Source organism: Leptodactylus fuscus, chromosome 1 (assembly GCF_031893055.1).
Source record: "Leptodactylus fuscus isolate aLepFus1 chromosome 1, aLepFus1.hap2, whole genome shotgun sequence".
NCBI classification, from domain to species: Eukaryota; Metazoa; Chordata; class Amphibia; order Anura; family Leptodactylidae; genus Leptodactylus; species Leptodactylus fuscus.
In genome coordinates, this window is record NC_134265.1 from 29,376,109 (window position 1) to 29,387,566 (window position 11,458).

The 11,458-nt window shown below is 42.4% G+C and overlaps 1 protein-coding gene across 2 annotated transcripts in view; it reads left to right on the forward strand.

The window, feature by feature from the left end:
• The window catches only part of GHR (growth hormone receptor), a 241,065-nt gene extending 229,858 nt beyond the window's left edge, over window positions 1-11,207 (forward strand). For both annotated transcript variants that reach the window (XM_075268937.1, XM_075268946.1), the window contains 2 exons: window positions 49-118; window positions 877-11,207. In XM_075268937.1, the coding sequence (XP_075125038.1) occupies window positions 49-118; window positions 877-1,827 (1,021 nt within the window). In that variant the 3' untranslated portion in view covers window positions 1,828-11,207. The remainder of the gene's footprint in view (window positions 1-48; window positions 119-876) is intronic.
• The last annotated feature ends 251 nt before the right edge of the window (window positions 11,208-11,458 follow it).

The following is an 11,458-nucleotide window of genomic DNA, read 5'->3' on the forward strand; positions in this document are numbered from 1 at the left end:
TATGTAATACCACCATTTATAAACCGTGATTCTTTCTATACAATGAAGGCTGAAGATGCTGATTCTTCCTCCCGTTCCTGTTCCAAAGATTAAAGGAATTGACCCAGCTCTCCTCCAGGTAAGTCTAGTATTAATTAATTGATTAGTGAATTTGTATTTGTTAATGGAAATTAACGGTCAAGTGTATGTAAAATATATCAGGACCACCAACAATTTTGCAGGCACTCCCTGCCGTGGAATAGCCACTTTAATTCAGCCCAGTTCATGGGCCATTCTGGGAAAATGGCTCTAAATTCTCTCTTAGGGCCGGTTCACATCAGCGCCCGGTGTCCGGTTTAGCCAATCTGGCGGTTTACTGTCTTCTGCCCCGAGAAACTTGGGGACAAGTCGGAAATGCAGGATTTTGTGTCCAGTTAAAAAAAATGGTTTCGCCATGGACAGTCAGAAGACGCACATGGTGGTCACTTTGCAAACCCGTTCAAGTGAGTGGGTTTGACATCTGACTGCCGGGTTTCCGTCCCCTGTCCAGTTTCTTGGGGCAGAAGATGGAAACCCGCCGGATTGGCTAAAGTTCCAGTGAGCAGTATAGAGCTACAGCACCTTGTAGTATTGTGCCCAATGTAAATTATGAAGGGTGTCTATGAATGCTACCAAGGTATTGATCCCTGATTTATTCCAAGATAGTTCACATATATTAAAAGTTACCAAGGCATGAAGCCAAAAATGCATTTAATGTAAATGGCACCAAATGTTACCCTTTCGGTGATGACTGCAATAAATGTAAATAAGTATTAGTCGTAATCCTTAAAATGTCACCGTCCCCATCTGTTGTCATAGCACAGTCGTACTCATAATATGCTTCTGCCTCTTGAACAGAAAGGAAAGTTGGATGAAGTCAGCTCAATACTTGCCAGCCATGACAGCTACAAACAACAGCTGTGTTGCGATGATCCTTGGGTTGAATTTATTGAGCTTGACCTTGATGACCAGGAAGAGAAAAACGAGGGCACGGACACCGACCGGCTTTTGGCCGAAGAATACCACAAGGCCCACAGTTGCCTGGGCGTTAAGGATGACGACTCCGGCCGTGCCAGTTGTTGTGAACCAGATATTCCTGAAACCGATTTCGGCCACGGCGATCTGTGCAATGAAACCTCAGATACTGGACTGTCTCACAATACAAAAGATAACCAAGCAGATCTCCTGTGCCTTAGTGAAAAATCACAAAGTGGAGGCGTGCCTACAAATTCACCGATGCCAAATACAGAAAAGATGAGCACAAAAGCAGAAGGTGGTAGAGTTTGCTGCCCAATATTTGGTAATGAGATGAGTGTTGCTGCTACAACCCAACTGGGCAGCATCGGTTCCAAGCCAAGCATGGATTTTTATGCCCTCGTGAGTGATATCACACCAGCTGGAAGACTTCTGCTTTCACCAGGGCAAAGATCGAAGATGGAGAACGAAGAATGCATCGAACCAGCCATCCAACATCCTACAAACCTCAACGTGGACAACTCCTACGTACACGATACCGCAATGATGGCATTCTGTGCTGTGAATTTCCCAGCAGAAGCCTCACAAAGTGTTCAGCAGAGTCCTAACCTGGATAGCTACTTCACCCCAGAAAGCCTTACCGCTGCCGCCATGAGCTCTCACGCCACAGAGAACGCTCCGAATTACGAGACACCTGTGGCTGACTATACCTCCGTTCACATATTAAACTCACCACAAAACCTTGTGCTTAACACTACTGCTCCGCCAGGCAAGGAATTCCTACAACCATGTGGCTACATGTCCACAGATCAAGTGAACAAAGTGATGCCATAATACCTTTTTTGTTTTCGGAATTTCAGAGCATGGGCTTGTACGGTTCAACCAAAAAAAAGGAAAAAAAACAAAACATTGTCTACAAGCTTCTAATTGTGTTTATCTTGTAAAGCTTAAGCTAATATATTCAGTGTAAAAATGCCAAAATGTTTAGCAAATTATTTCTTTTATGTAATGAATTGTAGCATAAGGTAGTCTGTTTATAGCTACTGCTCAACCGTCACCTTGGGACACTATCCATGTTATATCCATCAAGCCAACCTACACGTGTCATCGTTATTCGGTATTGTATGCCTGCCTGATTATAGTCATTAGATCACGTCACTTTTCACTTCGAAGGAGAGGTTGAGAGCATCTCTACTAGTCTTTAGAAGGCTCCTTGGTGGATTGATTTCTGTTAGGATCTGTCCATACTGTCCGTATAACTGGAAAAAGGCTACAGAATATCCTCTGTAGGGTAGTATGTCTAAAAAATAGGAAGAGGTTGGAGTATGGTTCAGATGTGTCCCTCCTTATCTACTCCTATAACCGAGTGGCGTGGCACAAGATGACTAGCTTTTCAAAAAAACCCGATTTTTCTATACTTGGTTATCTTATAGGTCTTGTTTTAGAGTGTTGCAAGATTATATTGTATATTGTTTTATGAGAAATTGGAGTTCTATCAGTTGGAGTTCCATCTTACCTGATCCCAATGACAGCCTTAATACAAGCTGCCCACACAACCGACCTAATACAGGTGAATGGATGGAACTTGACCTACGATGGTCAAGGTGGTGGGACAATTATGGCAACATCTTTTACCAAATTCAAGCCAAGATAAGAGTGGACACATCTGTAGAGCGCAGGCCGTATAGGACTAAGGTTTCTTGGGCCCACCAGATTAAACGATGCTTGGGTCAACCCTCCGAGAAAATGGATCATAGTACTCTTTAGAGTTGTGTGACATTATTGTGTCCCACCAGAGAATCTCCCCAAGGTTGTCTTTACTAGAGATGCTGTCCAACGACATTTTGCAAAAACCAGAAGTTGTATTCATGCATGTGGACCGTAGGGGCCTAAAATTTCTCCATTTTTGATCCTAGATGTAGACAGATTGGCAGCGCCAGTCACTAGGTTTTTGGATAACACAGCCAATCCCGTTATAGACCCAACAAACAACCCTTAGTCTAGTTGTCTAATGCAATGGCTCGTTGCATTATATCAACGACATGGATTATTACTAGGACTACATGGATGCAAACCCGGTTAGTATGGAAACACATCAAAGTTAAGTTTGAGCTGATATTTTAGTAAGATTTAAGGTATACAATGCTGCATGCTCTATAAATCTTGACCCTTCGGCCAACATTGCCGTTCTTTATACAACGTGACTCAGTGAATGCCGACCCCAAATGTTTTTTACAGAGTATATTTTTACAACCAGAAACATGAAATCACTGTGTGGTGTATATATACAGACTCTATGGATTATATAGAAGATCATTGTATACAGTATTTTCATAGACTATAGAGAGATTTAATACATGAAGCAGAGACTTAGTATGACTATAGCGTTTAGAGATTGTATGGCCCGCTGTATGTATCTTGGGGCAGCCTTTAAGTTGTCATGTAGTGGTTCAGGAGAGCCAATAACGGCAGGGGACGGACATCTTGAGAATCCTGCAGTAGATGAATGTACACATGTCCACCTTGGCAACCTTCTTCTTATTTTTTCTGATATATCCAAAAAATTGATGCGAGATTCTTGATTAAAATGATGCTACCGTTTTATGTATGCAGCTCCTTATCGGACTCATGTGCCTCCATGGTTATAGAATGTTTAGTCTCTTCCTGAGCTCTTACTCCCTTCTGTTTCTTTCCTCCTTTTTTGTTAATCTACCGAATTTGTGCGGAAGGGAGTCTAACTGCAGGATCAGACTACACAGGGATTGTTTGTAGTCTGTTGCCATGATGACTCATAGACGAGCTGTAGAAATATAATAGGAGGCGTTTTCGGTCAAATCCGTTTTTGCCATTTATTGATGTGAATAAGAAACAAGTGCCGAGATGATTTTATTTTCACTTTAGTGTCTTCTCTCTTGAGATTTTTGATAAGATGATTTTCGAAGTGTCACTTTTATGGTAAATATATAGTTATGATGTTATTGGTATGCTTTTGTTCCCTTGATATATATGGTTATTGTATGGAAGTCAATCAAGGTAAATTACAAGATCATTAAGACGTTAGTGACCCAGCAAATGATTCTTAGATTGTTCTCATCATTACCATTAGAAAGTAGATTGGACAATAATACTTTACCTGGCCCTAGGACTCTTAAAGAGGTCATGTAGGATTAGAAAACATGGCTGATTTCTGTTGCTGTTGATGTCTGTTGGTGACATGGCCATGCCAATGCTCATCTTTCCGGTTCCCTTCAGCTCCCTTGAGGCGGCTTCTGGGTCAAGTCTTGACCTCCCAACAACGAGGACATGAGACAGCTACAACCAATCACTGGCTATAGCATTGACCTTTCAACTACAGTGGCCAGTGAGTGTCCATATTCAGATATCATCAAAGGACCTGTGAGTTGTCGACTCAATTGATTTCAATGCTGTGGCCACACTGAGATATTATCAATGGAGCGGTGAGCTGTCGACTCCACTGAGATCAATGTCATGGCCAGTGAGTGTCCATGCTGAGATGTCATCAATGGATCGGTGAACTGTTGACTCCACTAAGATCAATGTCATGACCAGTGAGTGTCCACGTTGAGATATCATCAACAGAGCGGTGAGCTGTTGACTCCACTGAGATCAATGCCATAGTCAGTGAGTGTCCATGTTGAGATATCATCAATAGGGCGGTGAGCTGTTGACTCCACTAAGATCAATGTCATGGCCAGTGAGTGTCCACATTGAGATATCATCAATAGAGTGGTGAGATGTCGACTCCTCTGAGATCAATGTCATGGCCAGTGAGTGTCCACGTTGAGATATCATCAATGGAGTGGTGAGATGTCAACTCCACTGAGATCAATGCCGTGGCCAGTGAGTGTCCACGTTGAGATATCATCAATGGAGCGGTGAGATGTCAACTCCACTGAGATCAATGCCGTGGCCAGTGAGTGTCCACGTTGAGATATCATCAATGGAGCGGTGAGATGTCAACTCCACTGAGATCAATGCCGTGGCCAGTGAGTGTCCACGTTGAGATATCATCACTGGAGTGGTGAGATGTCAACTCCACTGAGATCAATGCCATAGTCAGTGACTGTCCACGTTGAGATATCATCTATGGAGTGGTGAACTGTCAACTCCACTGAGATCAATGCCGTGGCCAGTTCGAGTCCACGTTGAAATATCATCAATGAGGGCCTGGATACAGATATCGGCAGGGCCCCAGACCGCAAAAGAACCTGAGCAGTGGTGGATTCCTGAGTGAGCATGACTTCTATTATTAATTTGAACCATTCAAAGTGGTTTGTAAAATTTCTTTGGTGGCAGGACAACCCCTTTAGGTGGACATTCTCCTTAGCCAATGAGGATCTCATATCATATTACATATCCTGGCCGTGAATGAGAATTAAGTGAACAGGTAAAGTCATGGCGACACTTTTCACTACTTGCTAGGTTGATTTTTTTCATTTCATGTTTTTTTTTTCTAGAAACTGGGCCAAATATTTTTGTAGTACCAGTGAATCACATTACAGTGAATATGCAGGTTATGTGTACTTTGTAAGCTACACGATTACACAGGGAATTTGGTTACATGTTTAATGTTGTTAAGTAAAATAGAAGAAACAAACAGAATCACGATTGTGTTACTTTTTTCCTTTCCTCCGAGATTGGGGAAGGTTTTCGAAATGTGACATATCTTGTAGCGTAGAATGGTTTTGTACATGTACAATCTTAATTTAGGTTATTAGACAGAACAGACTACATAACGTGTTAAAGTGTGTCGTAGTGGTTAACGTGAAAAGCAATGCAACGATAAGACAGCATATTTAATGTGGATAAGTGAAATGTAGCCGATGCTATGGTTGTACTACAAGTCCCATCGGTATTCAGTGGTTCAGTTTTAAAGCGAGGCCGGTGCAGTGAATGGCTGGTATTAGATTTCTGCCAACATTGTGGCTGCCAGACATCTGCGATCCAAGGGAAAGGGATTGGCGAGTTGGGTGTTTACCTCTCCAATTCTATTATTTCCTCTGGAAATGAATGGTAACAGATGTATCTGACAGTTAGAGATGAGCGAACAGCAAAATGTCCGAGGTTCGATATTCGTTTCGAGTAGCCCCTCAATATTCGAATACTCAAATCGAATATCGAATCCTATTATAGTCTATGGGGGGAAAATGCTCATTTCAGAGGTAGGCAATGTTCGATCAAATTTTACTTACCAAGTCCACGAGTGAGGGTCGGGCTGGATCCTCCGAGAAGTCTTCTCCGTGCAGCGTCCCCGCGGTATCTTCCGGCTCTTCATTCACTCTGCCAGGCATCGGGCCTGGGCAGAGCCGACTGCGCATGTCCGCACTACAAGCAGACATGCACTACAAGCGGACATGCGCAGTCGGCTCTGCCCAGGCCCGATGCCTGCCAGAGTGAATTCAGAGCCGGAAGACGCCGCAGGGAAGCTGCATGGAGAAGACTTCTAAAGGTAGGAGAAGAACCAGCGTTGATTGGCCGACTGTATAGCAATCGAACTTTTACATTTGAATAGCGAGTGGTACTCGATCAAGTACGAGTATTTCGAACACCGTAGTATTCGATCGAATACCTACTCAATCGAGTACTACTCGCTCATCTTTACTGACAGTCACATATGCTCTTTATCGACACGTGCTCGGTTGACTAGTTTTAGCTACTTGGTCTTTAAAGAGGTTGTCTAAGGTTCAAACTGAGTTTTTTGGTCAGGAATCCGCCTCAGGGTAAGTTCACACAGGGTTTCTGGTCAGGATTTTGAGGCCATATCCGCCTCAAAATCCTGACCAAAAAGACGACTCCCATTGAAACCAATGGGAGTGGGTCAGGTCTTTTTTCTGGGAGCCGTTTGTTACAGCTCCTGGAATAAGAAGCGAGATGCTCATTCTTCAGGCCATTTCGCCTCGCGATTCGGCCTGAAGACACTCCCTCCTCCGGACTAGGCCCGTTCATTGGGCCTAATCCGGAGCGGAGTGCGTGACTGGATGCCGGTGCAGTGCACCGGCTTTCAGTCGCGGCTACCCGGTTTTTGGATCGGAACCGTTCCGGACCAAAAACCCTGTGTGAACTTACCCTCAAAAACAGCCTCCAAAAAAGCCTCCCAATAGAGTTCTATTGAGAGGCTTTTTTTTTGAAGGCTGATTTTGAGGCGGATTTCTAACCAAATTCCTGACCAAAAAACTCAGCCTAAGCATACTTTCCCACCCCGGTCTAATATTTGGCATAGAGAGACACAACACTATGATGGGATGGACGATTGCCAAAACAATTGTCCTACACCCAGCGAGTATCATGCTTGGGGCCTATTCTGATTTTTGGGACCTGTGCACAATACACTTTGGCCACTGTCCTGCCCAGTCTCTATATCATTGTGAGATGAGGTAGGAGAGTATGCCATTATTAAAGGGGTTTTCCCATGAACCAGATTAAACAGTTTTACAAATATGAGCAATTAAAAATTGTGCAAGATTTTTAAGATTTTCTCTAACCATCTTAGTGGTGACCATTTTGATCAGTTCCCAATGGAGATGACTATAAATGCAGAAACTTTCTATGGTCTGGCACATGGCAGAAACCCAGTCGTGATGTCCATATTGTTGATAGGATATCTCTACATGGACCCTACGTTATGACAAGACATCACGGCTGGGTTTATGACAAGTGCCAGACCATAGAAAGTTCCTGTATTCATGGTCATATCCATCGACAACCCATCAAGACTGTTAGAGGAGAACTTTAAAGTTTTTAATTATCTATATTTGCAAAATTGGTTAACTTTTAATTGTCTACAACTTTATCTATGGTTACGTTCATGGGAAAATCCATATGGAAACCATATATGAATTGGCCAGTTTTCCAAAAATTTGTTCTAGATTTGAAGTGCCTCAAACATATGTCTTTAAAAGAGAAGAGAAGAAGAGGACACCGAGCGCCCCATAGTGTAATTCAATTAGTTGAACAGTGGTTGGTGGGAGAATTGGGAAGTCTCACCTGGTTCGGTTGTGGATGGCCACAACACCTTGATTAGGCATCAAAAACAATTAGAGGAAAAGGATTCTTTTAGATGTGGCATGCAGCTGATTCCTTCAAACCAAAGGCGTAGGATACTGTAGACGAGGACCAGTCTTATTCTTCGCAGGGAAGAGTCGAAACATAAAAGGAAATCGCGCTTCCACAATGGGTCAAATAAATGGAATTTATTGGCAATATCACACGACGCGTTTCGGGCACTCTACAGAACAGATTTTAGCAATCTACTTTTATAAAGGGCAGATACATGCCTGAAACGCATTGTATGATATTGCCAATAAATTCCATTTATTTGACCCCTTGTGTAAGCGCGATTTTCTTTTCTGTTCCGACTCTTTCCTGCGAAGAATAGGACCGGTCCTCGTCAAACATATGTCTGACACATTAAGAATAGAGATGAGCGAGTAGTATTCGATCGAATATCGAATAACATTATAGTCTATGGGAAAAAACAGGAATGTTGTTCCGGTTTCAATGGAAACTAAAGTTCGACACATTGGATCCCCCAAGTTCCGGAAGTAGCAGGACGAGGAGCACGAGGAGGTTTTTGCATTGAATTCAATGGAATTTTCCCGCATGGTATTCGACCGATACGAGTATTCGATCGAATACCACTCGCTCATCTCTAATTAAGAACTAACAGGACACCCTTTCCATAGAGCAGGGCTTGTACAAGCATGGATGTCATAGAGGCAGGTTCCCCACTCAAGACTCAAGTCAAGAGTCCAAAGAGCTTTGGGGGATCTGGCCCTTTCATATATTCCATGGATGGCCACAGTAAGGAAAATGAACAACTTCCCCTCCCCAATTACAGCTGGTTACTGGGGGTTTCAGAAGCCCAACTCGCAGCGATTGTTTCATCAGTGACCCTGATGAATGGTCTGAATGGTGACAGACACCCCATAAAACGGCATCAGGCGCTCCTTAACTGACACTGGGACCGAGATGGGAATTGTATTTCATAAAGATTGTAATATTTGGGAATGCATGAGAAGAATGCACCCATTGTACTGGATGGACTGGCATTTTGTACCATCTGAACTGGTATAATATAGTAAAAGCTATGTCTGTAAATGAAGAGGACGGATAACTCGATACAGCCAGCATTACAAATTAATTCTAAAGAAAAATGTATGGTAAATTTTTGCCTTTAAGGTAGTAATGGTAAATAGCTACTAACTTGCTGCTAAATTTGTCTTACAACTATATTATTTAGTGTTATGACGGATATTATTCATGCTGGACTCTAACGGATGTGTTCAATGGAAATGTTCCAATGGTTGTCTTTTTGCCCGTGATAAATGACAACTTTTAACTTAAAAAAAAATTAAAAAATTAAAAAATTAAAAAATTTTATTGAGATTCTAAAGTATGCAGTCAATGTAATCTGCTGCAATGTGCATAGGGGGAGCTATTACAATATAATCATGGAGACAGTACCATAGATAGGTAATGGTAATTTAGAACGGTCAGGGCTCGTTCCCACGATGTAATGCGGTGCTCATTCTGACACATAAACACGTGTCAGAGTCAGCACTTCAAATCAATGGGAGGCTTTTTAACCCATTGATTTCAATGTGTTCCGCACGTTAAAAGGAACCCATTGAAGTCAATGGGATTCTGTTTTGAATCGTTGACTCTGACGTGTGTTAACTTGTCAGAATGAGCGCCGCGTTACATCGTGGGAATGAGCCCTCAGAGTGAAGAGCGTCAAGAAAGAGACTTTTCCACTCTGGAGGACCCAATATGTCCACCCATTAAATAAACAATAAACGATGAACAATGTGTAATTCTTCATTTCCACTGTGGTGGCGCTGCAGGGAAATTGAGCGCTTGCTGTAAGGTTTCCCTAGAGATGATAGCTGATCGCTGGAGGTTAGATAGTAGGAGATTGCGACACACATCTGAGCGCTATCTGTTTCTGAGGGCAACTAAAAAAATTTGCACAAGATGTAAGGTATTAACATTAGTGTTACCTTCTCATTTTATGTAGATTATATTACTTGTTCACACTGAGTTTTTTGGAGCGGATTTTCAGGCGGATTCCACGTCACAATCCGCCTCCAAAAACGGCTCCCATTGACTTCAATGGGAGCCGCTCGCTTCTTTTTTCCACTAGCTACTAGTGGAAAAAAGAAGCGAGCTGCCCTATATTGCCGTGGCGCAAGGCTCCCTACTAGAGATGAGCGAACACTGTTCGGATCAGCCGTTCCGAACAGCACGCTCCCATAGAAATGAATGGAAGTACCTGGCACTGCGACCGGCCGCCGGCAAAGTGTACGTGCCAGGTGCTTCCATTCATTTCTATGGGAGCGTGCTGTTCGGAACGGCTGATCCGAACAGTGTTCGCTCATCTCTACTCCCTACCAATTAGGCCCATTCTTCGGCCCTAATCCGGAGCAGAATGCCGCGACTAGATGCCGATGCACTGCAACGGCGTCCTGTCCCGCAAATTCCGCATACCCTTGCATATGAAATCAGTGTTATGGAATTTGGTGCAGGATACAAGTGCCCAATGTAAAACCTATTTATTATTGTCCTCCATGGTGAATTGTTAATGTTAGAGGGGTTTTGTAGGAATAGAATACAGATGCCATCTATGTTTGATCGGTGAAGGTTGGATTTGAGCCGAACAGCAGGAACGGACGCAGCTGCATAGAAAAACAAACCCTTCATTCAGCGGTCCCAGAGGTCAGACTCTCACAGATCAAAGGATAAGTCATCCTTATTCTAGTCCCTGCAAACCCCTTTAAACTGTTGCCATACCACTCAGTGTAGTAGAAGAACTGCAGCAAAGAATATGTATCTCCATAGCTCAGCCAAAAATAATCCTATCCGATTATCACTGGAAATTTCTAAGAAAAGTTGTCAACGTTGCAAAACAAAATTTGCAAAAATCAGCCCCCGGGTATATTTCTATTGAACAGATCCCCATAGAAAGTATATATTTTATTATGACAAAGTCTATTATGCTATCTAAGGTTTTTTAGCCAAAAATAGTTAAATACCTCAATCAATTTCCGAATGTCAGTTTGGTACTTCTCTGGTTACATAAGCCATTATAAGTCATTACATTGTGTATTTCAATTTATATTTGATGTTTCTCATTGTTATATCTGTGTTCTCTTTTTTTCCTTTCAGACCTAAATAAATTTATTTTCTTGGAGATTCATTGTCTCAAGTGTTGTTTATAATACAATAATAATATAATAATAATAATAATAATAATAAAATTTATTTCTATAGCGCCAACATATTCCGCAGCATTGTACAATTTGTAGGGTTCAAATACAGACAGAAAGATACATTACAAAGAAAGTCATTTCACACAATGGGACTGAGGGCCCTGCTCGCAAGAGCTTACAATCTATGAGGTAGAGGGGGTGACACAAGAGGTAGCAGGGGCGGCATTGCTTATACA